The 25,972-nt window shown below is 41.8% G+C and overlaps 1 protein-coding gene and 1 long non-coding RNA gene across 5 annotated transcripts in view; one reads left to right on the forward strand and one right to left on the reverse strand.

The window, feature by feature from the left end:
- Positions 1–25,972, reverse strand: part of GREB1L (GREB1 like retinoic acid receptor coactivator) — a 262,117-nt gene that overhangs the window by 29,272 nt on the left and 206,873 nt on the right. For all 4 annotated transcript variants that reach the window (XM_057313207.1, XM_044382873.3, XM_026496065.4 and 1 more), the window contains 4 exons: positions 21,203–21,383; positions 18,590–18,782; positions 8,669–8,802; positions 3,141–3,480 (listed from right to left, as the gene is read on the reverse strand). In XM_057313207.1, coding sequence (XP_057169190.1) covers positions 3,141–3,480; positions 8,669–8,802; positions 18,590–18,782; positions 21,203–21,383 — 848 coding nt within the window. The remainder of the gene's footprint in view (positions 1–3,140; positions 3,481–8,668; positions 8,803–18,589; positions 18,783–21,202; positions 21,384–25,972) is intronic.
- On the forward strand, positions 6,135–24,896 carry LOC125282739 (uncharacterized). The gene is made up of 3 exons (XR_007189939.2): positions 6,135–7,649; positions 16,873–16,943; positions 20,266–24,896. It is a non-coding gene; the product is annotated as an uncharacterized LOC125282739 (long non-coding RNA).

Below are 25,972 nucleotides of genomic sequence, written 5' to 3' on the forward strand. Positions count from 1 at the left end.
AGACTATTAAAGAAATCTTGCTTTTCCTCTTGACCAATTAGAGCTTGCCAAACCACCACAACATGCTTTTCCATCCCTCTGCTACTTCTGATGAATGATGGCCACAGTTCTTCAATGGGCTGACCATGCCCTCAGGATGATTTCACTGCAGAGCGTTTAAAACAACACAAAAGACTGGGTGGGCACTGAGTTCAAGGAAAATATGTGGCTCAAGGTCAAGGAAATCTGATGAAAACTTCACAGGCCTTTTGGACGAATTGATTTATTTAGGTTTAAGCCTTGTATCCTTCCAGTATGCTTGTCCTCACTTATAAGTTAATCACAAGACACAGCGGGGTGATTCAGGAGAACCACGAAAATAAGGCCATCCAACGGAAGAAGAGGCAGACGATGTTACCCAAGACTACAGAGAACAGGCACACCCACCCACCTGTGCCGCCCTGCCAGTGATAAAGGAGGTTGGTAACTTAGAGACAAACATGTGAAGGGGGCACCTGGGTGGCTCAGTTGGTTAAGCATTTGACTCTTGATTTCGGTTCAGCTCATGATCTCAGGGTTGTGGGATCAAGCCCCGGGTTGCACTCTGCGCGCAGTGGGCAGTTTTCTTGAGGATTCTCTCTCTCCCTCTCCTTCTGCCCCTCCCTTCACTCGTGTTTTTTTTCCCTCTCCCTCTCAAATAAATAAATAAATCTTTAAAAAAAAGAAAAAGAAATAAATGCATGAAGCAGAAATCACCTGGCAAGTGGCAGTCTTGCTTAGGATACGAACATTTCAGTGGGATTTCATATTTTTACTTCTACACAGAGAAAGGATGGATTGATGTGATCCACCACTTTTGACAATATGGAACTCTCTCTTATGTGGTCGGTGCCTGGCAGCTACTCATACAAATTGAGATATAACTGTTCTGAGAATTACCTGACCTGAATCACCTGAATTACATTCAGGTACGGCACTCTCAGAACAGTACTCACGGAACAACTGCTGTCTCACGGCCCTGAAGGTGATTCCTGATGTGCTAGCAGCCAGTTAGGACTCTTGATCTCGGGGTGGCAGGTTCAAGTCCCACACAGGGTGTAGGGATTACTTATGGAAGTTAAAAAAAAATGATAATAACAACGTACCTCAGGTCTTGATTTTGGTTTTCAACCTATGGCCCAGAGGGGTGAATTATGTAGGACCTGCTGATTTATACTGACTTAGTGACTGGCACTTATGACGACTCTGAATGACCTCAACTATAGGTGGCTGCACTCGATCAGTGTCATGGAGACCCAGAGAAGATTCTGCAGCCTCACATCGTCTTCAACCATCTCCCTGCAGATTATTTGCCTTTCCAGATTCTTCAACCATTAGTATCATTCAAATTGTCTCAAGACATTGTCTCAGTGAATTATACTGTAAGAAGAGTTTCAGGACTCTCATTTGTTATTCATCCTAGAAATCTCACAGTTATGTGGTCTATAACTATAATTTTGAAATTATGAACATTATATCTACATATGACAGATAAATGTTTCAACTTCCATGAAATATAGGGTTTCTATTTTTAGACAGATTTATTTGTTCCAGTTGCTTGTCAAGCTAATATATTTTGTTTGCATTTCAGATTATATTCAATTTAGGTTAGCTAACAGAATACAATAAAAAGGTTAATGTTTGCAAAATGCTTTATGGACGCTGAATAACATCCTCAAATTAGAGCTCTCTGAGGTCTTACAGTCCAACTAGTCTCTCATTTTGCAGGTGGGAAACTGCAGCCCAGGGTAAAAATGAAAACTGTGTTTTCTTTTCATAAAATTTGTGCCAAACTAGATATTTCTTTTCTTTTTTTAAAAAAGATTTTATTTATTTTCCAGAGAGAGAGAGAGAGCGAGCACACAAGCAGGGGGAGTGGCAGGCAGAGGGAGAAGCAGCCTCCCTGCTGAGCAAGGAGCCCAATGCAGAACTCGAACCCAAGACCCTGGGATCATGACCTGAGCCAAAGGCAGACGCTTAACCGACTGAGCCACCCAGGTGTCCCAAACTAGATTTTTTTTTTTAAGATTTTATTTATTTATTCGACGGAGATAGAGACAGCCAGCGAGAGAGGGAACACAAGCAGGGGGAGTGGGAGAGGAAGAAGCAGGCTCATAGCCGAGGAGCCTGATGTGGGGCTCGATCCCAGAACGCCGGGATCACGCCCTGAGCCGAAGGCAGACGCTTAACCGCTGTGCCACCCAGGCGCCCCACCAAACTAGATTTTTCTTAACCCAATTTAGCTCAGTATTTAGTGTGCTGGTCTAGCTCAGACATACACTACTTAGCTTGGTATCATGCCTATATATATATATATATATATATATGCAGCTATTTTATTAAATGCTTCCGAATGGCTAGGACACATTAGATTATAAAAGTCCCCAGAAAAACCTGAGCAGGGCATAAAGTAGGGAGTTAGCTGAGCTGATTTAGGAATTCTGCCCGCCCCCTCCATGCCTACCAGGGGGGGTTTAGGAAAAGCAGTCCCGCTGGCCATGCGAGGGGGTTGGCCCGTGCTCATGCACTAATCCCTCTGCAGCGGGCTTGGAGAAGTCAGACCAGCAAGCCTCAGGGCTGGGCATCAAGGCGAGTTCAGTGAAACAACAAACGGTTGAAGAATCCGCAAGCAAGAGGGTAGGGAACAGCTCTATATGAGTACTGAAGAGAAAACAGAATACTTTACCTACCGACTCTAGACCTGAGCTGACAGGCTAGGTAGACAGAAAAGAATTAGTGAATTGATGTCACTTAAAGGCGAACCCACAGAGGTCCGAGAGAACAACTTACCTTTTTTTCTGAGAAAACGGATGGCCGTGGGCTAGATGCATCTTGAACAAGGTCAATAAACATGGGGTCAAATTGGGTCATCTCATTTTTGCACCTGCAGTTGGAGAGCATGGAAGACCATGCAGGCACATGCTAAAAAGGGGGCTCGGCAGAATCTTAATAACCTGGCTCCAGTTAGGGAAGCGTGTACGTCCCTTGGTTTAGCCTTAACCCTGTCATGAAGACCAAATCAACACATGTGCAAAACTCAGGCCTCTGAGCCACCTATGTGGGGTTCCTAGAAAACAGAAACAAATGGTATATCAAAGGAGAGATGTCCGACCACTGCTAACCTTTAATCTCGCCACAAAGTGCGTTGCGACACTGAGTTCGGAGGCAGGGTTCCCGAGGATGATCTCAAAGCGGTACTGCAGCCCCAGCTTGTCACGCACCTCCTGCAGCCGCTCCTTGGCTAACATCGCCAGCTGCACAGAGGGCACCCTGATGATGAGCATGTGTCCCCGCCCACTTCTGGTTTTTCCTGGGTAGCTGATGAGGTCATCCATAATGCTGAGCGTCTCCGGTGTGCTGTGGTCTCGGAGTGACGCCATGGTGGTGAGAGCCATCAGAGCCTCTGAGTACTGCTGGATGAGAAGGTAGCAGCGGACGACCATGCTGTGCAGCCTGGGGTACCTTCAACAGAACACAGGGAGCTAGCACTTGGGCAGCGGGACCAGCTGGGACAGCAAGCTCTGTGTGGGAGGACTGCAGATCCCGCATGGTGGGAAGGGGTTACTGATCAGTGGTGGGCTGGAGCCCTAGTGTGACCTGGAGCCCACATCGCTGGAAGGAAAAGAGGAGCTTTCAACGCTTGTGAGTCAGAAACTGTTGGGATAGGTACAGAGAGTTAAAGAGGTTTAGGGATGGTCTAGTGACCCTAACTTCTCTGGTTGTGATCTGTGGACCAGCAGCTTCTCTGAGTGTGGCTGTGGACCAGCAGCTTCTCTGAGTGTGGCTGTGGACCAGCAGCTTCTCTGGTTGTGATCTGTGGACCAGCAGCTTCTCTGAGTGTGGCCTGTGGACCAGCAGCTTCTCTGAGTGTGGCCTGTGGACCAGCAGCTTCTCTGAGTGTGGCTGTGGACCAGCAGCTTCTCTGAGTGTGGCTGTGGACCAGCAGCTTCTCTGAGTGTGGCTGTGGACCAGCAGCTTCTCTGAGTGTGGCCTGTGGACCAGCAGCTTCTCTGAGTGTGGCTGTGGACCAGCAGCTTCTCTGAGTGTGGCTGTGGACCAGCAGCTTCTCTGAGTGTGATCTGTGGGCCAGCAGCTTCTCTGGTTGTGATCTGTGGACCAGCAGCTTCTCTGAGTGTGGCTGTGGACCAGCAGCTTCTCTGAGTGTGGCTGTGGACCAGCAGCTTCTCTGAGTGTGGCTGTGGACCAGCAGCTTCTCTGAGTGTGGCTGTGGACCAGCAGCTTCTCTGAGTGTGATCTGTGGGCCAGCAGCTTCTCTGGTTGTGATCTGTGGACCAGCAGCTTCTCTGAGTGTGGCCTGTGGACCAGCAGCTTCTCTGAGTGTGGCTGTGGACCAGCAGCTTCTCTGAGTGTGGCCTGTGGACCAGCAGCTTCTCTGAGTGTGGCTGTGGACCAGCAGCTTCTCTGAGTGTGGCCTGTGGACCAGCAGCTTCTCTGAGTGTGGCCTGTGGACCAGCAGCTTCTCTGAGTGTGATCGGTGGACCAGCAGCTTCTCTGAGTGTGATCTGTGGACCAGCAGCTTCTCTGAGTGTGGCTGTGGACCAGCAGCTTCTCTGAGTGTGATCTGTGGGCCAGCAGCTTCTCTGAGTGTGGCTGTGGACCAGCAGCTTCTCTGAGTGTGGCTGTGGACCAGCAGCTTCTCTGAGTGTGGTCTGTGGACCAGCAGCTTCTCTGAGTGTGGCCTGTGGACCAGCAACTTCTCTGAGTGTGGCCTGTGGACCAGCAGCTTCTCTGAGTGTGGTCTGTGGACCAGCAGCTTCTCTGAGTGTGGCTGTGGACCAGCAGCTTCTCTGAGTGTGGCTGTGGACCAGCAGCTTCTCTGAGTGTGATCTGTGGGCCAGCAGCTTCTCTGGTTGTGATCTGTGGACCAGCAGCTTCTCTGAGTGTGGCTGTGGACCAGCAGCTTCTCTGAGTGTGGCTGTGGACCAGCAGCTTCTCTGAGTGTGGCTGTGGACCAGCAGCTTCTCTGAGTGTGGCTGTGGACCAGCAGCTTCTCTGAGTGTGATCTGTGGGCCAGCAGCTTCTCTGGTTGTGATCTGTGGACCAGCAGCTTCTCTGAGTGTGGCCTGTGGACCAGCAGCTTCTCTGAGTGTGGCTGTGGACCAGCAGCTTCTCTGAGTGTGGCCTGTGGACCAGCAGCTTCTCTGAGTGTGGCTGTGGACCAGCAGCTTCTCTGAGTGTGGCCTGTGGACCAGCAGCTTCTCTGAGTGTGATCTGTGGACCAGCAGCTTCTCTGAGTGTGATCTGTGGACCAGCAGCTTCTCTGAGTGTGGCTGTGGACCAGCAGCTTCTCTGAGTGTGATCTGTGGGCCAGCAGCTTCTCTGAGTGTGGCTGTGGACCAGCAGCTTCTCTGAGTGTGGCTGTGGACCAGCAGCTTCTCTGAGTGTGGTCTGTGGACCAGCAGCTTCTCTGAGTGTGGCCTGTGGACCAGCAACTTCTCTGAGTGTGGCCTGTGGACCAGCAGCTTCTCTGAGTGTGGTCTGTGGACCAGCAGCTTCTCTGAGTGTGGCTGTGGACCAGCAGCTTCTCTGAGTGTGATCTGTGGACCAGCAGCTTCTCTGAGTGTGGCTGTGGACCAGCAGCTTCTCTGAGTGTGATCTGTGGACCAGCAGCTTCTGAGTGTGGCCTGTGGACCAGCAGCTTCTCTGAGTGTGGCTGTGGACCAGCAGCTTCTCTGAGTGTGGTCTATGGCCCAGTAGCCGCACCACCTGGGAGCTTGTTAGAAATGTCAAATTCCCCCACCCCAGCTATCTGAATCAGATCTCACATCCTGACAAGATCCCCAGGTGATTTGTATGCACATTAACTTTTGAGAAGCACTGGCCTAGTCAGGTTATTTGTTGACAGAGTCATAACGGATCATCCCTGGATCCTAAACTCTTATTGGTGACACAGAATGGTGGTGTTGTCAGTTTATTTCTCCGATACTTAAGACTACAGTAAAGAAAACTGAAACATTAGTATCATGTTTGCAAAGTATCAGACATAAAAAGCATAAGTATTGTTATTAACAATTGATCATTTGAGGGCAGCCCCACAGATAGCAGTAACTGTATCTTCCCATAGAACGTGCCTTGGTTCCCAGAGGAGACTTGGAGCTGACTGGAGAAACAGCACCCCCTGGTGGTGCAGCTTCCTATCACCCGAGCCCTGCTTAGTCAAGGAAGCCTGGCAAATAGGGGTGTCCTTGCCTCCTCCCAACACCCACTGGTACTCCACCCCTACCCCGCCTTGACTGCCAAGTCAGAGGATCACTTTGTTCAAATTGGCACTTTTTACAGCTATAGAGCAGGCAGAAAATTTATTTGTGAGTTATTCCTCAGAGAGCCAGGCCTGCTGGCAAAGCGAGTACACATGGGCAAAGAGGACCCCTTTGCAGGCACAAGGAGGTGCTGGTCAAGAAAAGAGGTGTTGGCAAAGTGAGGATGAGCCTGTGATGAACTTTCTGGCTGCCAGCTGGGAGCACAGGCAGCCGCCTAGCAGCTGGGGAGGCCATGGGGTGGTTCACCTTTGTTCCACTTCATAATTCTATTTAAAGTAAAGCAAGTGGTCTGCCAGCCTTGCACACAAAAGCCCAGGGTCAAATACCAGTTAGGGTCATCAAATGAATAACGTGGTTTTGAAGTACTTCAGAGTTGGAAAGGACCCTGGATGCCCCGGTTTTGACCACTCCCCCCCCACCAGAAGGAGAGTGAGTTAAGCAGCTGAGAGACCTGGCTACTCGCCTAAGATCATGCAACCGGTCAGGGACAGAGCTGGGTCTAGATTCATTCAGGTCTCTGATAATGTCTCCTTACATTGCAAGGATTTAGTAGTTGGGGAAAAGTGAAGAAATCCTTCAGTTCACTCAATCCTGATCCAGTTCTTCAAACGCTCAATAAATCGCAGCTATTATTAGCTTGAGTGACTGGGTTGGAAGAAGTGAGCACACAAGATCCTTGTTTAAAGCTTCATGTTTTTTGATGGGCCAGCTAGGTAGGCCAAAGTTAGAACACGGTAACTTTGATCTAAGGCATTTAGATCTCACACTCTGAAAGAAGTATGAATTTAGAAGTGAACAGTCTTCACAACCTGTTCTGTTTGCACTGAATTGTAATTATTATTCTGTAAGTATTACCAGAGTTGTAAGAGAAGTTGACAGGACTGATTCTGAATGACGCTACCAGAAGAGAGGGGACGTTCCAAGCCGGTGGAAGCAGCAGGTGGGTGGGAAACACTTAAAAGGGAGACTCATGGGATGATTTTGGAAACGTGAGATCACATGTGCTATGAAGAGATTAATGTCACAGTGTCAGTTAAGTCTTCTTAAATCCAACAGCTGCAAAAATATAAAACCCTACTCTGAGCCTGCTCCTTTTGTTGGTGCAGCATAATAACTCACTGGAGAGGATACACCCACCTGTCCTCACTTTCAGTTCTCTTTCTTTTTTCTTAGCAAAGTTATAGAACAGGTTGTTAAATAGGCAGCTCGCGGTCAATTGGAGCCAATTTGAAGAACGAGAGCTACTAAAAATTAGAATGTGCCTCATCAAAAAGAATCCACCTGCCCCCGTGGCTGGACGGTCAGACAGACGACTGCAGTGGAGGGCAGGGGGACCCTATTCCAGGTTATGTAAGTTCTTTTTTTAAAAATTAATTTTCTTTTTTTTTATTTTAATTTTTTTTATTATATTATGTTAGTCACCATACAGTACATCCCTGGTTTCTGATGTAAAGTTCGATGATTCATTAGTTGCGTATAACACCCAGTGCACCATGCAATACGTGCCCTCCTTACTACCCATCACCAGTCTATCCCATTCCGCCAACCCCCTCCCCTCTGAAGCCCCCAGTTTGTTTCTCATAGTCCATAGTCTCTCATGCTTCATTCCCCCTTCTGATTACCCCCGTTTCTTCTTCCCTTCCTTCCCCTACCGATCTTCCTAGTTTGTATGTCAGGTTATGTAAGTTCTAATGCCTCTGTGACGCTTCGAGCCTGTGATTCAAGATCAGAGGGAAAAAACAGGGAAACCCTTTACTCTTCTGGAGTTTGACCAGGACTTGGGGAATATAAAGAAAGCAGATGAGACAGAAAAGTCATGATCTTTAGCTCCCACGTCAGGGACTGGAGGAGGCGCGTTAGGAACTGAACTCACTTCAATGATCTAATTGCTCTTAATTTTCTCCAGTCTACACTCCAAATCTCTCATAGTAAAGTTCAGTTTTTACTGAGTCACCTAAGGGTACTTGCCTGTGGTGGATAGAGGGGAAAGGAGAAAAACGAAGATGTGTAGGGCGTACGGTGGGGGAGGCCACATCTCAGAGGAATGGTATTTAATCAGTACATCCCTCTGTCCATCTAATCCCCTGGTGGTAGCAGTAAAGCATGCTTGGGAGATGATTCAGAGCATGGCAAGTGGTTCTAAGTCCCACTCTGTGTCGCTAGTTTCCTTTGTTAGTCTTGGATGATCACAGAAAACCTATATGAGTAAAAGGTCATCTTAGGAGAGGCTATTTTTATGCTGCCTTTGCATAAAAGGCATCTGCACAGCTGGGCCTCCACAGAACTCCCTGTGACAGTGGCACAAGAGACTTTTGGCGATTTTAGACACACAAGTACCGCTAAGGTAAAAGCTGAAGGTCCTTACTTACCTTTCCAAGAGCGTGTTCACCATTTTTTCAAAAGTCTCATCACATCTCAGAAGGGGGCTTGTGATTCCCCACTGTAGAGACTTACTGTATTCATTCAAGCCGAAATACAGCTTCTCCGGGCGGCTCATGTCCTCCTGATTCAAAAATAGAGCCAAACCCAGTGAGGACGGATACAACGTGTCTTGTTTTCTAGCGGTGGGGGAAAATCCCTGCAATATGTTATTTGCTGGAAGGTTAAAAAATTGTGAATAAACAAGAGGGACTACATCAAACTAAAAAGCTTCAGCACAGCAAAAGAAACCTCAACAAAATGAAAAGACAACCTAGAGTATGGGAGAAATATTTGCAAGTCATATATCTGATAAGGGATTAATAATCAAAATATATTTTTAAAAAGCTCTCATAACTCAATAACAAAAAACCCAAACAATCAAAAACGGGCCAAGGAACTGAATAGACATTTTTCTAAAGAAGACGTACAAATGGCCAACAGGTACCTGAACTTGTGCTCAACACCGCTAATCATCAGGGAAATGCAAATCAGAATAAGGATCTAATGTACAAGATGGTGACTATTATAATGGGATATCACCTAAACACCTGTTAATTTTTTTGTAAAGTAATCTCTAGGCCCCATGTAAACCTGAACTCACAAACCCAAGATCAGGAGTTACATGCTCCAATGACAGATCCAGCCAGGTGCCCACCTCACACCTGTTAGAATGGCTGCTATCAAAAGGAAAAAAGATAACGAATGTTGGCAAGGACGTGGAGAAAAGTGAACCCTCATGATTTGTTGGTGGGAGTGTAAATTGGTACAGCCACTGTGGGAAACAATATGGAGGTTCCTCAAAAAAAATGAAAAATTGATCCAGTAATTCCACTTCTGGGTATTTATCCAAAGGAAATGAAAATAGGATACAGAAGAGGTAAATGCACTTCCATGTTCATTGAGCATTATTCGCAATAGCCAGGATATGGAAGCAACCAAGTGTCTGTCAATGGATGAAAGGATAAAGAAGACGTAGTATGTATACGTATACGTTCCCACAATGGAATATTATTCAGCCATGAGAAGGAAGGAAATCCTGCCATTTGTAACAACACAGATAGACCTTGAGGGCATTATGCCAAGTGAAATAGAGAGAAAGACAATACTGCATGGTTTCACTCATATGAGGAATCTTAAAAAAAAAATCATCAAACTCATAGAAGCAGAGAGTAGAATAGTGGTTGCCAGGAGCGGGGTGGAAGGGTGAATAGGAAGAGGTTGGTAAAAGGGTACAAACTTTTAGCTATAAGATGAATAAGGTCTTATAGGCTAATTGAACATAATAAAAAAAGATGAATAAGGTCTGAAGAACTAATGTATAATATGGTGACTATAGTGTACACTATAATATGTAATTGACATTTGCTAAGAGAGTAGAAATGAAATGTTCTCACCAAAAATATATATATAATACACATAAGTATACACACACACATATATACACACACAAACATATATGCAAGGTGATGTTTGTGTCAATTAACTAGAAAGGAGGAGTCCTTTCAAATCATCACAATGTACACTTTAAATATCTTACAATTTTACAGAGACAAAAAAGAATGAAATCTTGAAAAAAAAAATAAAAGAGAGAGGGACAGGCAAATCAAGAAACAGACTCAATTACAGAGAACAAACTGATGGTTACTGGAGGGAGGCTGGGAGGGGGGATGGGGAAATAGGTGATGGGGACAAAGGAATGCACTAGTGGTGACGGGGACAGGGTGATTTATGAAAGTGCTAAGTCACTATATTGGACACCTGAAACTAATATAACACTGTATGTTAACTAACTGGAATTAAAATAAAAACGTAAAAAAAACATTAAAAAAAATGAGGCTTTGCCATTTGCAGCAACACAGATAGAACTAGAGGCTCTAAGGCTAAGTGAAATAAGTCACACAGAGAAAGGCGAATGCCATATGACTTCACTTACATGTGTAATCTAAAAACAAAATAAATGAGCAGACAACAAATAGACTGTTAAATATAGAGAACAAAAATAAATAGATCAAGCAAGCAAAAGGTGGTTGCCAGAGGGGAGGGGGATGGAAGGATGGGCGAAGTAGAGAAAAGGCATTGAGAGGGACAAACTTCCAGTTAAAAAATAAATAAGAAAAAAATTGTGTTTTGTTATATAACCTGATATCAACTCTACAGTTATCTCTGTGGCAGAAACCAAAATTTCTTTTCCCTTCAAATGAACTTTAATATGTGGTTAATGTTGACATGCTTTTTTGTTTTTTAGAGAGGGAGGGCGGGAGGGGCAGAGGCAGAGAGAGAATCTTAAGCAGGCTCCACACCCAGCACAGAGCCTGACATGGGGCTCAATCTCACAACCCTGAAGCATCATGTCTTCTGGGAAAACGTCCCTTCTCTTACAAAAAAACCCAAAAAACAAAAAACTCCCTCCTTTCCAAGTCCTACCCTCCCAGAGACCCTCACCCTGCAGCTCTCCCTGTCCTCTTGCTGCACTCCTTGCTTCTCTCCAGCCAAACGCTCTGCTCCGTGGACGGTCACCAAAGACTCCTGAATCCAAATCCAGCGGCCTGTACCTGTCAGTCCTTGGCCACTGCCTTCTTGGCAGTTCTCTTCATTACCTTCCTCAACGATTTTATCCACACCAGCTGCTTCTGTGATCACTGTTCTTGACAACATATTCCAAATCCATATCATAAAGCCCCAGGAGAAATCCCGAGCTTGCATTTATATCTGCACACTAGTCTCAGCCTTAACTCGTTCAAAATCCACCTCCTCTGTCCTCCGCAGATCACTCTTCCTCTTGGACTTGCTCCGGCTAAAGGCATCACCTCAAAGAGATCTCGGACTGTTCTCTCTTCTCCAGTAAAAAAATCCTAGAAAGTTCACCATTTAGCCCATACTTTATCTGGATAGGACCACTGTTTCTGTGTTTGTTAATTTGAACCTGAATTATCAGAAAAGCCAGATGACTGATCTCCCCATGTTTAATCACTTTAACTTAACCTCTATCATGAATGAACTGCTTTAAAAGGCAGCCTCTCGGTATCTCCTAGAGCTGAGCATATGCGTTCATGCCCACATATCCACCCCCTAAAAAATACATACCTGGGTCTACTAAAGGGCATGTGCTAGAATGTCTATAGCAGCAGTACTTGAAATAAATGAATGGGATGGATAAATGAATTGTGGTCACCGGTGTAATCTCTATACAGCAATATGAGTGTTTTAGGACTTACGCAAAATAAAGAAGAATCTCACGATCGATGCTGAGCAAAAGACGCTAGAACTCAAGAGTGCATACCGCGTGATTCCATGGATATCAAGTTCAAAACCGGGCAAACCAAACCTATAGGGTAAGAGGCCAGAAGAGTGTTGCCCTCTGGGGGGCAGTGTCTGTTTTCTGGTCTAGTGGTAATGTTCTATTTTTTCATCTAGGTGCTGGTAGTTCTACGGGTGCTTTCATTTGGTGAAAATTCATCAAATTGTACGTTTACACATTTACATTGTTAGTATAAAAATAAAAGATATATATTTTGGTAATATAACTAACTTTTTTTTTTTTAGAGGAAAGCGATTCTTTTTTTTTTTTTTTTTTAAGATTTTATGTATTTATTTGACAGAGAGAGAGACAGCAAGCGAGAGAGGGAACACAAGCAGGGGGAGTGGGAGAGGAAGAAGTAGGCTCCCAGCGGAGAAGCCTGATGTGGGGCTCGATCCCAGGACCTTGGGATCACGCCCTGAGCCAAAGGCAGATGCTTAGCGACTGAGCCACCCAGGTGCCCCAATATAACTAACTCTTGAACAACATAAGTTTGAACTGCGTGGGTCCACTTATATATGTTTTCTTTCTTTCTCTTTCTTTCTTTCTTTCTCTTTCTTTCTTTCTTTCTTTCCTTCTTTCCTTCTTTCCGTCTGTCTGTCTTTTTTTCCTGCAAAAAGCTTTATTGTTTCCTTTGGTGCAGGGCTTGGGGGAGGGCTCCAGGGTAGTTAAAAAGCTGCCAAGTGGCTGCAAGGAGAAGCTCAGGCAGAAGCCCAGACAACCAGGGGGAGGCAGATGGGCCCCTCAAGGGCCATTGGGCTCCAGAGGCTCCTACTTATCATGCTTGAAAGTGAGCCTTTGGAAGAGATACTCACCCAGCCCAGGCTTGGGGGCCAGCCAGTCTGCAGAGGTGAGTCAGATAATCGCCCAACTTCTCGATGAGTTTCACCTCCTCATCTAGGAAGTGGTTCTCCAGGAAGCCACAGAGATGGGGGTTTGTGAGGCAGAATCCAGAGCAGGCAGGTCCAGAAGAGCCTGGTTCAGATTCTTCTCCAGGACCATGGGTGTACCCCACTTATCTTGAGAGGCCTTCCACATGTCCTGAAGAGTGAATGGCTGCTGGGTCGATCTTGTATCTTCAGGAGACCCTCGGCCCTCCTGAGCCACATGGCTGAGGTTGGAACAGAAGCCCAGGGAGAGGTAGGCATTGGAGCCCTGCGGATGCATGTTGGCCAGGCAGGTGAGGACGGCCTCCACCTTGATGGAGTCTTTCTGATGAATCTGGGAGCTCATGGTTGATTGGCAATAAGGACCTAAGCTCAAAAACTGTTGATGGCTAGTTCTGGAGCCAAAGGATGGCTGAGAAGATGGTTCTGAGGTTGCAACTGGAAAAGAGGTTGGAGGGTAGCTGGAGGCTGGAAGAAGGGGCATCCCTGGGTCTGTTCTGTCCAAACATTGTTGAAGCAAGAAACAGATCTGCAGGACCATCAGTCGCTCTGCCTATATGTAGATTTTTTATAGTACAGTCCTGTAAATGTCTTTTCTTTTCCTTATGATTTCCGTAATGCTTTCTTTTCTCTGGCTTACTTTATTGTAAGAATACAGTATATAATTATATAATATACAAAATAGATGTTAATCAACTGTTTATGTTATCGGTAAGGCTTCCAGCCAACAGTGGGCTATTAGTAAATAAGTTTTGGGGGAGTCAAAGTTATATGCGAATTTTCAACTGTGCAGGGGTGAGTGCTTCTGACCCCTGTGTTGTTCAAGGCTCAACTGTATTTTTAATAATATTATGCCCCTATGAAAAAATTGTTAATGCCTATGTAATAAGTGTAAACTTTGCCAGCCTGGCACTTCAAGCCTCTATCTGTGTATCTTCAGGTTTCTTTTCATCCCCTTAGTGTTCTCTGAAAAATCCCTGTGTTTCCTCCTCTGTGAAGCTCCCCAAGCTGTCCACTGCCAGGAGTGCCTGAGCCCAGTCCTTCCATTCTTGCAACACCCATCCGCCGCGTTCTCTCTGTGTCGCCTTTCCTAGTGCTCTCAGACGGGTGGCACTTCTCCCTCCTTCCAACCCCCAGAGCGTTTTGATTTTTTAAAATTGTCTTATTCTACTCGTTGTTATTGTTTTTGCAAATAAAAACTGTACATATTCCAGGTGTACAACTTGATATTTTTTTAAAAATTGAGATGCAATTGACATGTAACATTGCATTAGTTTTCAGGTATGTAACATAATGATTCTATTTATGTATAGGGATACCTTGTAGATTTGAGGGTTTGGTTCTAGACCACCACAATAAAGCAGGTGGCCAATAAAATGAGTCAAATGAATTGTTTGGTTTCCCAGTCCATACAAAAGTTATGTTTACACTATATTGTAGGCTATTAGGTGTGCAATAGCATTATGTTAGAAAACTAATGTACGGGGGCGCCTGGGTGGCACAGTGGTTAAGCGTCTGCCTTCGGCTCAGGGCGTGATCCCGGCGTTGTGGGATCGAGCCCCACATCAGGCTCCTCCGCTATGAGCCTGCTTCTTCCTCTCCCACTCCCCCTGCTTGTGTTCCCTCTCTCGCTGGCTGTCTCTGTCTCTGTTGAATAAATAAAAAATCTAAAAAAAAAAAAAAGAAAGAAAACTAATGTACGTATCTTAAATTAAAAGATACTTTATTGCTTAAAAATGTTACCCATCATCTGAACTTTCAGCAACCATAATCTTTTTGCTGGAGCATCTTGTCTTGATATTGATGGCTGCCGACGGAGCGGGGTGGTGGTTGTTGAAGGCGGGGGTGGCTGTGGCAATTTCTTAAAGTGAGACAACAGTGAAGTTTGCCACATCAATGGACTCTTCTTTTCATGAATGATTTCTCTGTGGCATGTGATACTGTTTGATAGCATTTTACCCACAGAACTTCTTTCAAAATTAGAGTCAATCCTCTCAAACCCTGCCACTGCTTTCCCAACCAAGTTCATGTAATATTCTAAATCCTTTGTTGTCATTTCAACAATCTTCACAGCATCTTCAACAGGAGTAGATTCCATCTCAAGAAACTACTTTCTGTGCTCATCTGTAAGAAGCAACTTCTCATCTGTTAAAGTTTTATCATGGGCTTGCAACAGTTCAGTCACATCCTCAGGCCCTACTCCTAATTCTAGTTCTCTTGTTATTTTCACCACATCTGCAGGGACATCCTCCATTGACGTCTTGAACCCTTTAAAGTCATCCATGACTTTGGAGTTAACTTCTTCCAAACTCTTGCTAATATTGATATTTTGACCTCTTCCTATGAATCATGAAAGTCTCAATCACCTAGAATGGTGAATTCCTTCCAGAGGTTTTCAGCTAACTTTGCCTTGATCCATCAGAGAAATCACTATCTATTGCTACTATAGCCTTAAGAAAAATGTATTTTCTTAAATCATAGGACTTGAAAATTGAAGTTACTCCTTGATCCATGGGCTACAGTACGGATGTTGTGTTAGCAGGCATGAAAACCGCATTCACCTCATTGTACATCTCCATCAGAGCTCTTGGGTGACCAAGTGCATTGTCAGTGAGTGGTAATATTTACTTCACATTCTTACATGGATGTGGCATTATGCCACAGTGCTGAATCTACTAATGTGTTTACAATAGTAACATCAAAGATCAATGATCATAGATCACCATAATAAATATAATAATGAAATATTGTTATGAATCGAAATGTAATGACATGAAATATAATGAATAATAATGAAAAAGTTTGAAATATTGAGAATTACCAAAATGCGACACAGGGTCATGAAGTGAGCAAATGCTGTTGGAAAAATGGTGCCAACAGATATGCTTGATGCAGGGTTGCCACAAATCTTCAAATTGTAAAAAATGAAACACTTGCAAAGTGCAATAAAGCAAAACATAATAAAATGAGGTATGCCTACAAAATGATTACCAGAGTGAGTCTCTCAGACCATATATTATATTTTTTTTCTGGTGATGTGAACTTGTAAGATCTTCAGTGACTTTCTAATATGCCATACAATATTAACTGTAGTCACCAATTACATCCCCAGGACTTACTTATTTAAAACTGGAAGTTTGTACCTTTTGACCCCACTCATCCATTTCACCCATCCCACTCCTGCCTCTGGTAAACACCAAACTGTTTTCTCTCTGTATATCTTATTCTACTTTTATAACAGTGACTTTAATATGTACTTTGCTTTCTCCTTTAAACAGTCAGTTCTCTCTGTGTGTTCTTGGAAAGATCTAACACAAGCCCACAAGTGCTCAGTATTTTTTGAATTGAATTACTCTGCTTTTCTCAATTTTCCCTTTTTGAGGACATTGGCCTCAAGATAACGAAAGGAAGCTAATGGTTAGGAGCTTCTTCCCTAATGTGTAAGGGTGTTGTTGTAAATTAGATTCAAAGTTTTTACCTTTTTTCTATGCTGATCTCAGTTTCATACTGATGATTTTTAAAAAACCTTAATTAGAGCATAATAACACTCCACCCCTTAATTATTGTGATTAAATCCTGGGTATCAAATCTTTAATTCATAAATACTTCACTATATGCCTCTCAAATAAGAAACCTTTAAAAAATATAACCATAGTACCATTATTATACCTAAAAAAGTAACCATAATCATAGGAATGACTTTTTAAAAAATATTTTATTTATTTACTTTAGAGAGAGAGAGAAAGGGAGAGAGAGTGTACAGGAGTGGGGAGAGGGGCAGAGGGAGAAAGAAAGAGAATCTCAAGCTGACTCCATGCTCAGTGTGGAGCCTGATGTGGGCCTTGATCCCAGGACTGAGATCATGACCTGAGAATCAAGAGTTAGATGCTCAACTGACTGAGCCACCCAGGTACCCAGGAATGACTTTCAAGGAAAATTATTTTCAGCCTATTTCCTTTCATGTTAGGAGAAGGGAAGAAGCTTTGAGTCCTTCCTATCACTGGTGTGATCCCTTCTGGAAAAGACTACACCAAAGAGGTAAGTTAGGATATTTCTCTCCCCCCACCAACAAGATATTTAAACTTAACATTTAATAGGAAAACTGTTGGCTTAAAAAACAATTTCTCCCTTCACAAGTTTTATTGGCAATCCTGTTCCATGTCAGGGTAACTACTTGGGTAGCCTACAGGTGCACCCTACACTTTAGAGGCAAAGGAACTGAGCCAGCCTCTTAATCTCACCTGTAACTTGACATCCAACTGATGAAGATGGCAAAGAGAAGATACTAACAAAGTGAGAGCTCAAAGCAATCTCTGTGTGATAGTGAACTCACGAGATAGTTCTCACAAGGGAGGCATGGCTGATGCCAACATGATTCAGTGACCTGAGCTTACTTGACTGCAAAGAACAAATCAATACTCACAAATAAGAGCACAAGTCAGGGAAAACTTACCTACTTCATAACAGAATGAAATGTACTGGGTTGATAAATGAATAAATGTTATTCTTTTTTTTTAAGATTTTATTTATTTGCATGAGAGAGAGAGAGAGAACAGCAGGGGGAGCAGAAGGAGAAGCAGGCTCCCTACTGAGCAGGGAGCCTGACTCAGGCTCAATCCTAGGACCCTGAGATCATGACCTGAGCTGAAGGCAGATGCTTAACCGACTGAGACACCCTGGCGCCCCTAAATATTATTCTTATGTAAGACATATCTGGCATCTTTTATTTAAACATATTTATTTAAAAATATCCATTATGTTCAATATTTTTAAACAAAAAATCCATTGATTAATGGCTAATCTTCATTGTTTTTTATGAAACACTTATTTCTTTTCCTGGATAGTATATTTATTATACACTGTATAGGTCATAGAAAATATTTTCCAGGTGTTAGGGATTGGAGCCAAAAAAACATACAGTCCTGAATATGTACAACTTTGAGATGGCTTCCCTCAACACAGTAAGTGCTACTACTGAGTAATTTAAAATAAGACTGAGAACTGATTGCAAGAAAAAATCCAGTTGCTGGGAGAAAAATGAGCATAACTTACAGTCATAGATCAGTAAGACTGAAATATGACAGAGGAGCCATTCAAAAGGACAATAAAATTTCCACATTTCAGATTGGCATTAATCATTTATTTTTTTAAGATTTTATTTATTTGAGAGAGAGAGACAGAGATAGCAAGAGAGAGCATGAGCGGGGAGGAGAGGTGAGAAGGCGGCTCCCCACTGAGCAGGGAGCTATACAGCAGGGGTGGGGGTGCGGGGCCTTGATCCCAGGACCCTGGGATCACAACCTGAGCCAAAGACAGATGCTCAACCTAGTCACCCAGGCGCCCCTGAAATTAATCATTAAAGGCATAAAAACAATTCAGGCTATTGGTAGCCATATAAGATAATATCACATTTTTTGGGGGGAAAACTATATAGGATGGAAAATTTTGTATCTGCATGATAACCTAAAAAAGAACATAATCAGATTTATATAGGACACTACTCACTAGTTTTTAGTCTTATAGTAAATTGTAATGATACGGAACTTTTAAGGAGATAAAACTTCATGTTAGATTTTTGAAGTCTTGTGTTATTTTACAAAGCGATGACCATATTTTATTACAAGATTCTGCTCCCTGGGAACTGAGAACATGCCTGTGTATCAGAGAGCAGAACAGAGACTCACCATGCTGTCCAGCTGTATCCAGTGAACCTCATTGCTGGAGCTGATCCGAGACTGTTGGGTCTGTAGTGTGTACGGGAAGGAGCTGACCTGGAGCACCAGCAGGTTGAAAGCTTCCAGGACTTCCCTGCAGTTAATGACTCTATCAGCCAATCCATGACTGGGTTCACCATGTGACAAAGAACCCGAAATGACACTGTAGAAATATTGAAAGTCACATTAATACCTCCTAATTTAAGGGATTAGATAAGAAGCAGATACCAAAATGGAGATAACGTTTTCATTTTTATTTTTCTAGTTCTTTTTAACTAGGAGCAGGATTAGAGGCAACCAACATTTAATTTGAAAAAGCAATAATTACACTCCTTTTTACCACTTTCAGACAGATCTCAAAGATATTTTTTTCCTGTTTCCGTCTGCCTCTGATATACTTCAAGGTGTAAGTCAGTTCTACAGGCCAAGGATACCTAAATCTGTAGCTGAGATGGACCACTTTGATCTGAAATCTCATCTGGATGAGAGTTTCTCCATCAAAACATGATGCTTATAACTGCAATGACGGTTACACCAGAAAGGCCCCCAAACTTCGAGGGATCCCCTCTGTCACTCTCCTTCCTCCCTTGAGCATGTTAGACTATGGGGAGGTTGTAGAGGGGCCACTTACCCCTTCCTCCCCATGACCAAAATTTTTATATCCGAATCGTTTTCAGTTCTGTTCAATTTGGATGTACCAGGTTGCTATGCAGCCTCAAAACCACATATTTTTTTTGTCAAAGAAATAATCTCAGTGCCCTGAGGAATTAAATAGAGAGAGATCCAATATACATCCTCAGAGCTATTACCCCAAACTTTCAAAGATGAGATATATCAGGTCACTGAGCTATTTTTGCTCATAGAACACTAGGAGTAACTGAACAGCATCTGGGCAAAGTTCTTTTCTTTCTTTCTTTCTTTCTTTCTTTCTTTCTTTCTTTCTTTCTTTCTTTCTTTCTTTCTTTCTCTTTCTTTCTTTCTTTCTTTCTTTCTTTCTTTCTTTCTTTCTTTCTTTCTTTCTCACTCCTTCCCTCCCTCCTCCCTTTCTCCGTTTCTTTCTCTCTCTCCCTCCCTCTCTCCTTCTTCCCTTTCTTCCTTCCCTCCCTTCCTCCCTCTCTTCCTCCCTCCCTCCTTCCCTTCCTTCCTTCTTTTTCTTCCTTCCTTTCCTTCCTTCCTTCCTTCCTTCCTTCCTTCCTTCCTTCCTTCCTTCCTTTTAAATCTAACGTGCTATGCAAGATCTTATTTATACCTACATATGCCTTTAGAGTTCAGATGTGGAGTGCCAAATACATTCTGGCTTTTGAACAAGTGCTTTTGCAATTCTGATATTTCTACAACAGATCCCAAATCTTTCATATTCTTAACCTCAGTGTGTCCTGAAGAAAGGAAAATCTCTGAACACTTTGATGATGCCTGAACTTGCCTTTTTAACCCATAAGATCAAAGATACACCCTAACAGATAATTACTGTAATTTGGTCTGGGAGCAAAATTGGCTCCATCATGCCACATTTACTACTCTTTCACTGTAAACCCACCTGAAAAATAGAATATTCTCTTGTTTAAACTGGTAAATTGGGAAGGTGTCAGACTTGCTCTCAGATCTTTATTATTATTATTATTTTAGAGTTTATTTATTTTTTTTAGTAATCTCTACACCCAACGTGGGGCTCAAACTCACAACGTCAAGATCAAGAGTCACATGCTCCTCTGACTGAGCCAGCCAGCTGTCCCTGCTCTCAGATCTTTAAGTGGCATCTTTAAAGGTATGTGGGTAGAGAGAAAGGCAAGGAAGAGGAGCAACAGCAGAAGAGGAAAGAAGAGAAGAAGAAGGGGTAAAAAGGGGGGAAAGAACTGAGGAGGAAGAAGGGTGGAGAAAGGAAAGCACATGGCCCTTCTGGGAGCTCATGAACCTCAACCTTCCTGCTGTTGCCCTTTCTCTGAGGCAGCTGAGTTCTATAATACCCTGAAGACAGCTTTATAACAGGGATTTCTTCCTTCCTCCCTCCCTCCCTTCCCCCTTCTTTCCTTCTTTCTTTCTTCCTTCTTTCCTTCCCTTCCTTCCTTCCTTCCTTCCTTCCTTCCTTCCTTCCTTCCTTCCTTCCTTCCTTTTCTTTCTTCCCTCCTTCCCTCCCTCCCTCCCTTAAAAGATATATTTATTTATTTGAGAGAGAGAGGGAGCCCATGAGCAGGGGGAGGGGCAGAGGTAGAGGGAGAAAGAGAAACTTAAGCAGACTCCCCACGGAGCATGGGAGCTCAAGGCCAGGCTCAACCTCAGGACCCTGAGATCATGACCCTGAGATCACAGCCCTGAGATCACAAATGTGAGCTGAAACCATGAATTGGCCATTTAACCACCACCTTGGTGCCCCTTTAACAGGGATTTCTAAAGTCACTCACAATATAGTTGAAATTAAAGCAACACTAAATTGGTAGGGAAAGTTGAGAGCGCAGGGAAGGAGGAGGAATGAGTTACCAATAAGAAGGTGCCGAGTGTTAGGTTCTCTGGGATTTTCAGGAATTTATGATAAAACCATTGCTGTGCTAGAAGAAACGCTATATTTGCTCACTCTGAAGCAATCACCTCGTTAGTTCCACATGGGAGTTGTCATGAACCAGCACAAACAGTGTGTACGGGTTCTGTTTTACCCTTCTCATAAAAACTTCAAACTTGGTTTGAATCTCATTGTCTAGACGAACAACATATTTCTCTGCTCTCTGATAAGCTGTCCCATTTTCCTCCAGACCCAAGTCTACAAGGACACCTGCCAAGAAGAAAAAAAGAGTTTATCTTTTCACATACATATATATATAAGTGAAATAAACTGAAGTTCAATGTGTGTAAGTTTACAGAGCAGATATTTTTTTCTTTTGCATATTCCCCACCATAATTTTGATGAGGAAATATCAGATTTCTTTTCCTTTAGAACCCCCTACCCCATCTCCTACACCTCACACAAAGGGCAGCAGGGAGCCAAAGATCGGATACGTTAAGTAGAAGTGGTCGAATGTATGAGGCGTCTGTCTAATGAAATTCTATTTATATGGAAGTGCTGCTGCTGACAGCTACCGTAGGCCACTCAGAGCTATAGCAAATTAATATAACTACATAAGCCTTCTTTATGCCAAATTCAGCAACAAAACATATATAAGAGAAAGGAAAATAACATAAATGTCCAAATATATCATAACTAGCCTGTGAGACTATCAGGGTAATATTTACTCATTTTATATAGTGACAGTTTTGCACAGTATCTAGAGTACAGGCAGTCTTCAATGAATGTTGGATTATGTACCAAATTAATAAAATGAACTGAATTACCCAAGATTACTATATTCCAAAATATTAGAAATGGAAACTTCAGTACTGTATCATTATCTCTGTCTATAATATAATTACGTCTACATTCAAACATCTAAAAAGTTCGAGGCACATGAAGGTATTGTTGGGATAATCCGTTAAAACACAAAATTCTCCTTCCAAATGAAGAGACAAAATGATAATTATGTGAGGTGAAGGATGTGTCAACTAACCTTATTGTGATAAACATTTCACAATATATACAAGTATCAAATCATCAAGGGGTACCTTGTACAGCTCAAACTTATACAATGTTAGTGGCAATTATATCCCAATGAAGCTGGGGGAAAAAAACCCCAAACCAAGGGCAACCCCGTCTTCCAGACCTTTAGCTGCATGGGGGGAAGAACTAACGCCCCCGAGATGAGAGCCTTGTGACTCAAGCCCACAGCCCTTCAAGAAGGAGAAGGAACCAGAAGGCTAATTTCAGAGTTAGATATGTCATGGGGACCTTGAGGATTAGCTTGGGCTACAGGGTATCTATTTAGCACCTAATATCAGCCAAACTCACCAGCCACAACTATGTGAAAAAAAAATTAAATTAAAAAGAAGAAACAAGTTAAATTAAGAGAATTTATAAAATTATGTTGACTTAGTTTTATTTATCTAGCTTTTCTTTTCAGATAAAATCAGCTCAGTTAACAACTACATGCAATTAACATCTAGATGCTGTAATAATAATAGCTCTAAATGGTATAAAAGAAAAAAGGAAGAATGTTTTACTATATGAAAAATTCATTATACAAGAAAAGGTGAACAGAAAGCTCATTTTGTTTTCAAACATTTTTCACGAGAAGCCTTTACCCAATTTCCACCCAAATGTAGCCAAATGTTATTGTGATTATACCTGAAAGCGATCAAACATTTAATGTAGCAGGTATTCTGATTTTTCTGGAAGTGGATTGCTTGTAAAATGCATTCAACATTCCATAGGGGCTTTCTGAGCATCCATTATGTACCAGGTACTATGTCGGGTATTGTGCTAGTCATGGGGACGCACAGGAGAGCAGGACAAATGTCTTAACCTCCTGGAGCTTATGATGGAGAAGATGGATAATTTTGACAAATGTCATGATGGGAGACAAGTATGTACTATGGAAGGAGGTGATAGAGGAGGTAAGCAGAGAAATAGAGAACGTACTTAGTCTCTGGGGGTTTCTATATTCTTAATCCGTATAATAGGGAGAAGAGTGCCAGTTGGAAATTAGTCTATGTTTCCTAAGTTTATCCCTAGGAAATACGCAGTGCAAGTTAATGGTAACTTACTATGAAAAGATCATAAATAATTCATAAAGAATAAAAATATTTCTTACGCGGGGATGTACTGTATGGTGACTAACATAATATAATAAAAAATCATTATAAAAATATTTCTTACGGATAATTAAGAGTTGACTACATTTCAAAACAAACGAATAAAGACCTTTACACGTCAATTTCATACATGCCCCAATGGAAAGACAAAGTTCCTTGAATCTAAGAAGTTGTTCTCTTAGATATAACATGTGTGTTGGTCCGTAACTATGTGGCCATCTGTCTCTGCAGTGGTGAATGTGGGTGGGGAGCAGGCACATCATAGGTACTTGATTTTTCATTTCTAACTGGTCATTTTTAGTAGGCAATCCTTACCTTTAAAGTTTGTTTTAGACTTGCTTTTATTTTTAAGTTTTGTTTCTTTCCTGGTTATGAAAGTGATAGATACTCATCTTGGAAAAACTGGAAAGTATAGAGATATATTAAAAAGAAAAATTTATCCATAATTCTTTAACTCAAAATTAGCTACTGTGAACATTTCTGTGCATTCCTTCCTGTGCCTTTTCCTATGCATATTGTGCTACCTAGCATTTTGTAATTGTATATTCTGATACTTTTCACTTGTAACTATAAAATAAGAAACAAAACTATCATTATTTACTAATAATATGTCTGTGTAGAAAATGCAAAACAATCCACAGATAAATCAAATATAAGAATTTGGTTGGCAGAGTCAATATCAATTTATAAAATTTAACTGTATTTCTATACATTAGCTGCAAACAGTTAAGAAGTATATATTTTTTAAAAAACATTTACAATAACATAAAAATATTAAGTATCTAGGAATAAGGTGTATAAGATCTCTAAAGAGAAAATGATGAAACTATTAATGACATTAAAGACCTAAATAGAGCTATATCATAAAATATAGTTAAAAATAAATTCTCCTCAAATTTATCTAGAGATACAATGTAATTCCAATAAAAATTCTAACAGTTTCCTTTTACCTTGAACAATTGTTTTAAAAATGTATATGGCAGAGCAAAGGACCAAGAATAGTCAAGACAGTCCTAAAGGACAGATTTGCTTTCCCAGAGACTAAGAATTACAGAGCTGTATTAATAAGACAAAGAGATTTTAGCACAGGGATAGACCACAGAAAGAGACCCCCATACATATGGAAACTTGCTTAATGATAAAGCTTGCATTGCAGATCAGTGGTAAAAGCATGGGATCTTTAATAATTGGTGAAGAACGAAGAAATTATATTGGATCTAACCATACCCCAAAATAAATAAATACATAAAATCAGGTGGATTAAAAACTTAAATGTAAAAGACAAAACTCTAAAACTTTTAAATGACAATATAGGAGAAAAACTGTATGAACTCACAGAGGATTTCTTAAGCACAAAATTCCAGAGCATAGATAAATTAAACTTAAGAACTCTTCATCAAAGACATTACAAATAAAATGACAAGCCTCCTAAATCCATAACAAGTATTACTAATGAAGGATTGGTATTCAGGATACCTAAGTTACTCCTGCATACCCAAGAGAAAATGAGCAAAAAAAGTTTAACAGACATTCTCTAAAAGAAAAAACCCAAAGGCTATTCAAAATATGAAGAGATGTTCGACTTCATTAATAATAAGAAAAATACAAATTAAAACCACAACAAAATGGAACCATATCAGTTAAAATTTTTTAAAACAGTAAAATTCTAAGAAAGAAGTGGATGGGAAAAAATCCGCATGTATCTCATTTCTGCAAAAGAAAGACCAGAAACTAAAGAGATTAATTACCGATAGGTGAGTGGGTGGAAAAGTGGTAGAAAGGAGAGAAAGGGAATGGGGTAAGTATCAGTGTGGACAGACACTTCTCCAAATATATACCATTTTTTTTTATAGCTTTGTCTCTTAGAACCATAGCAATAAACAAACAAAATCAACCAAGGATCGGGGCAGGGGATGCAGAGGTAGGCAAAATGGAATCCAAACAATAACAAATGAAACCTAACATAACCACACTGAAGGGGATGAAGATGAAAAGAACAAATGTAAGTAAAGTAAATCAGTGTTTTGGCTGCGTACTATACTGCTAAAGACAAAAAAATTGTGCTAAAAAACTTTAGTTAGCATATCTGTTTTTCACAGGCATATGGGTTAACAATTGCATAACTGTTAGAAAAAAAATCAAAGAAGTGAATATATTATAGTTAAGGAGAACTACATTTCCCCCTGTCATAGAAAGAAGTTACAAATAAAGGGGAAAGACTAAAATGAACTTTCAATGTTCATACATCAGTACCAACTCATATTTTTAATATAGATATATAGATAGATACAGAAATAAAGAGGGGTTGGGGGGCACAGGTTAATAAACATACATATATTTTCTACCTCTGTCTACTAAGTGAGCCCAGGAACAATGACACTCCAGTAACAATAAGCACACTTAGCCTAGATTTTGGTTTCTTTTCTTTCTTTCTTTCTTTCTTTCTTTCTTTCTTTCTTTCTTTCTTTCTTTCTTTCTTTCTTTTTTTCTTTCTTTCTTTTTCTTTCTTTCTTTTTCTTTCTTTCTTTCTTTCTTTCTTTCTTTCTTTCTTTCTTTCTTTCTTTCTTTCTTTCTTTCTTTCCTTCCTTCTTTCTTTCCCTCTCTTTTTTTCTTTCTTTCTTTCAGACTTTATTCGTTTATTTGACAGAGAGAGAGAGAGAGCACAAGCAGAGAGGAGGA

This window comes from Ursus arctos, unplaced genomic scaffold, assembly GCF_023065955.2.
Source record: "Ursus arctos isolate Adak ecotype North America unplaced genomic scaffold, UrsArc2.0 scaffold_17, whole genome shotgun sequence".
Classification (NCBI taxonomy): domain Eukaryota; kingdom Metazoa; phylum Chordata; class Mammalia; order Carnivora; family Ursidae; genus Ursus; species Ursus arctos.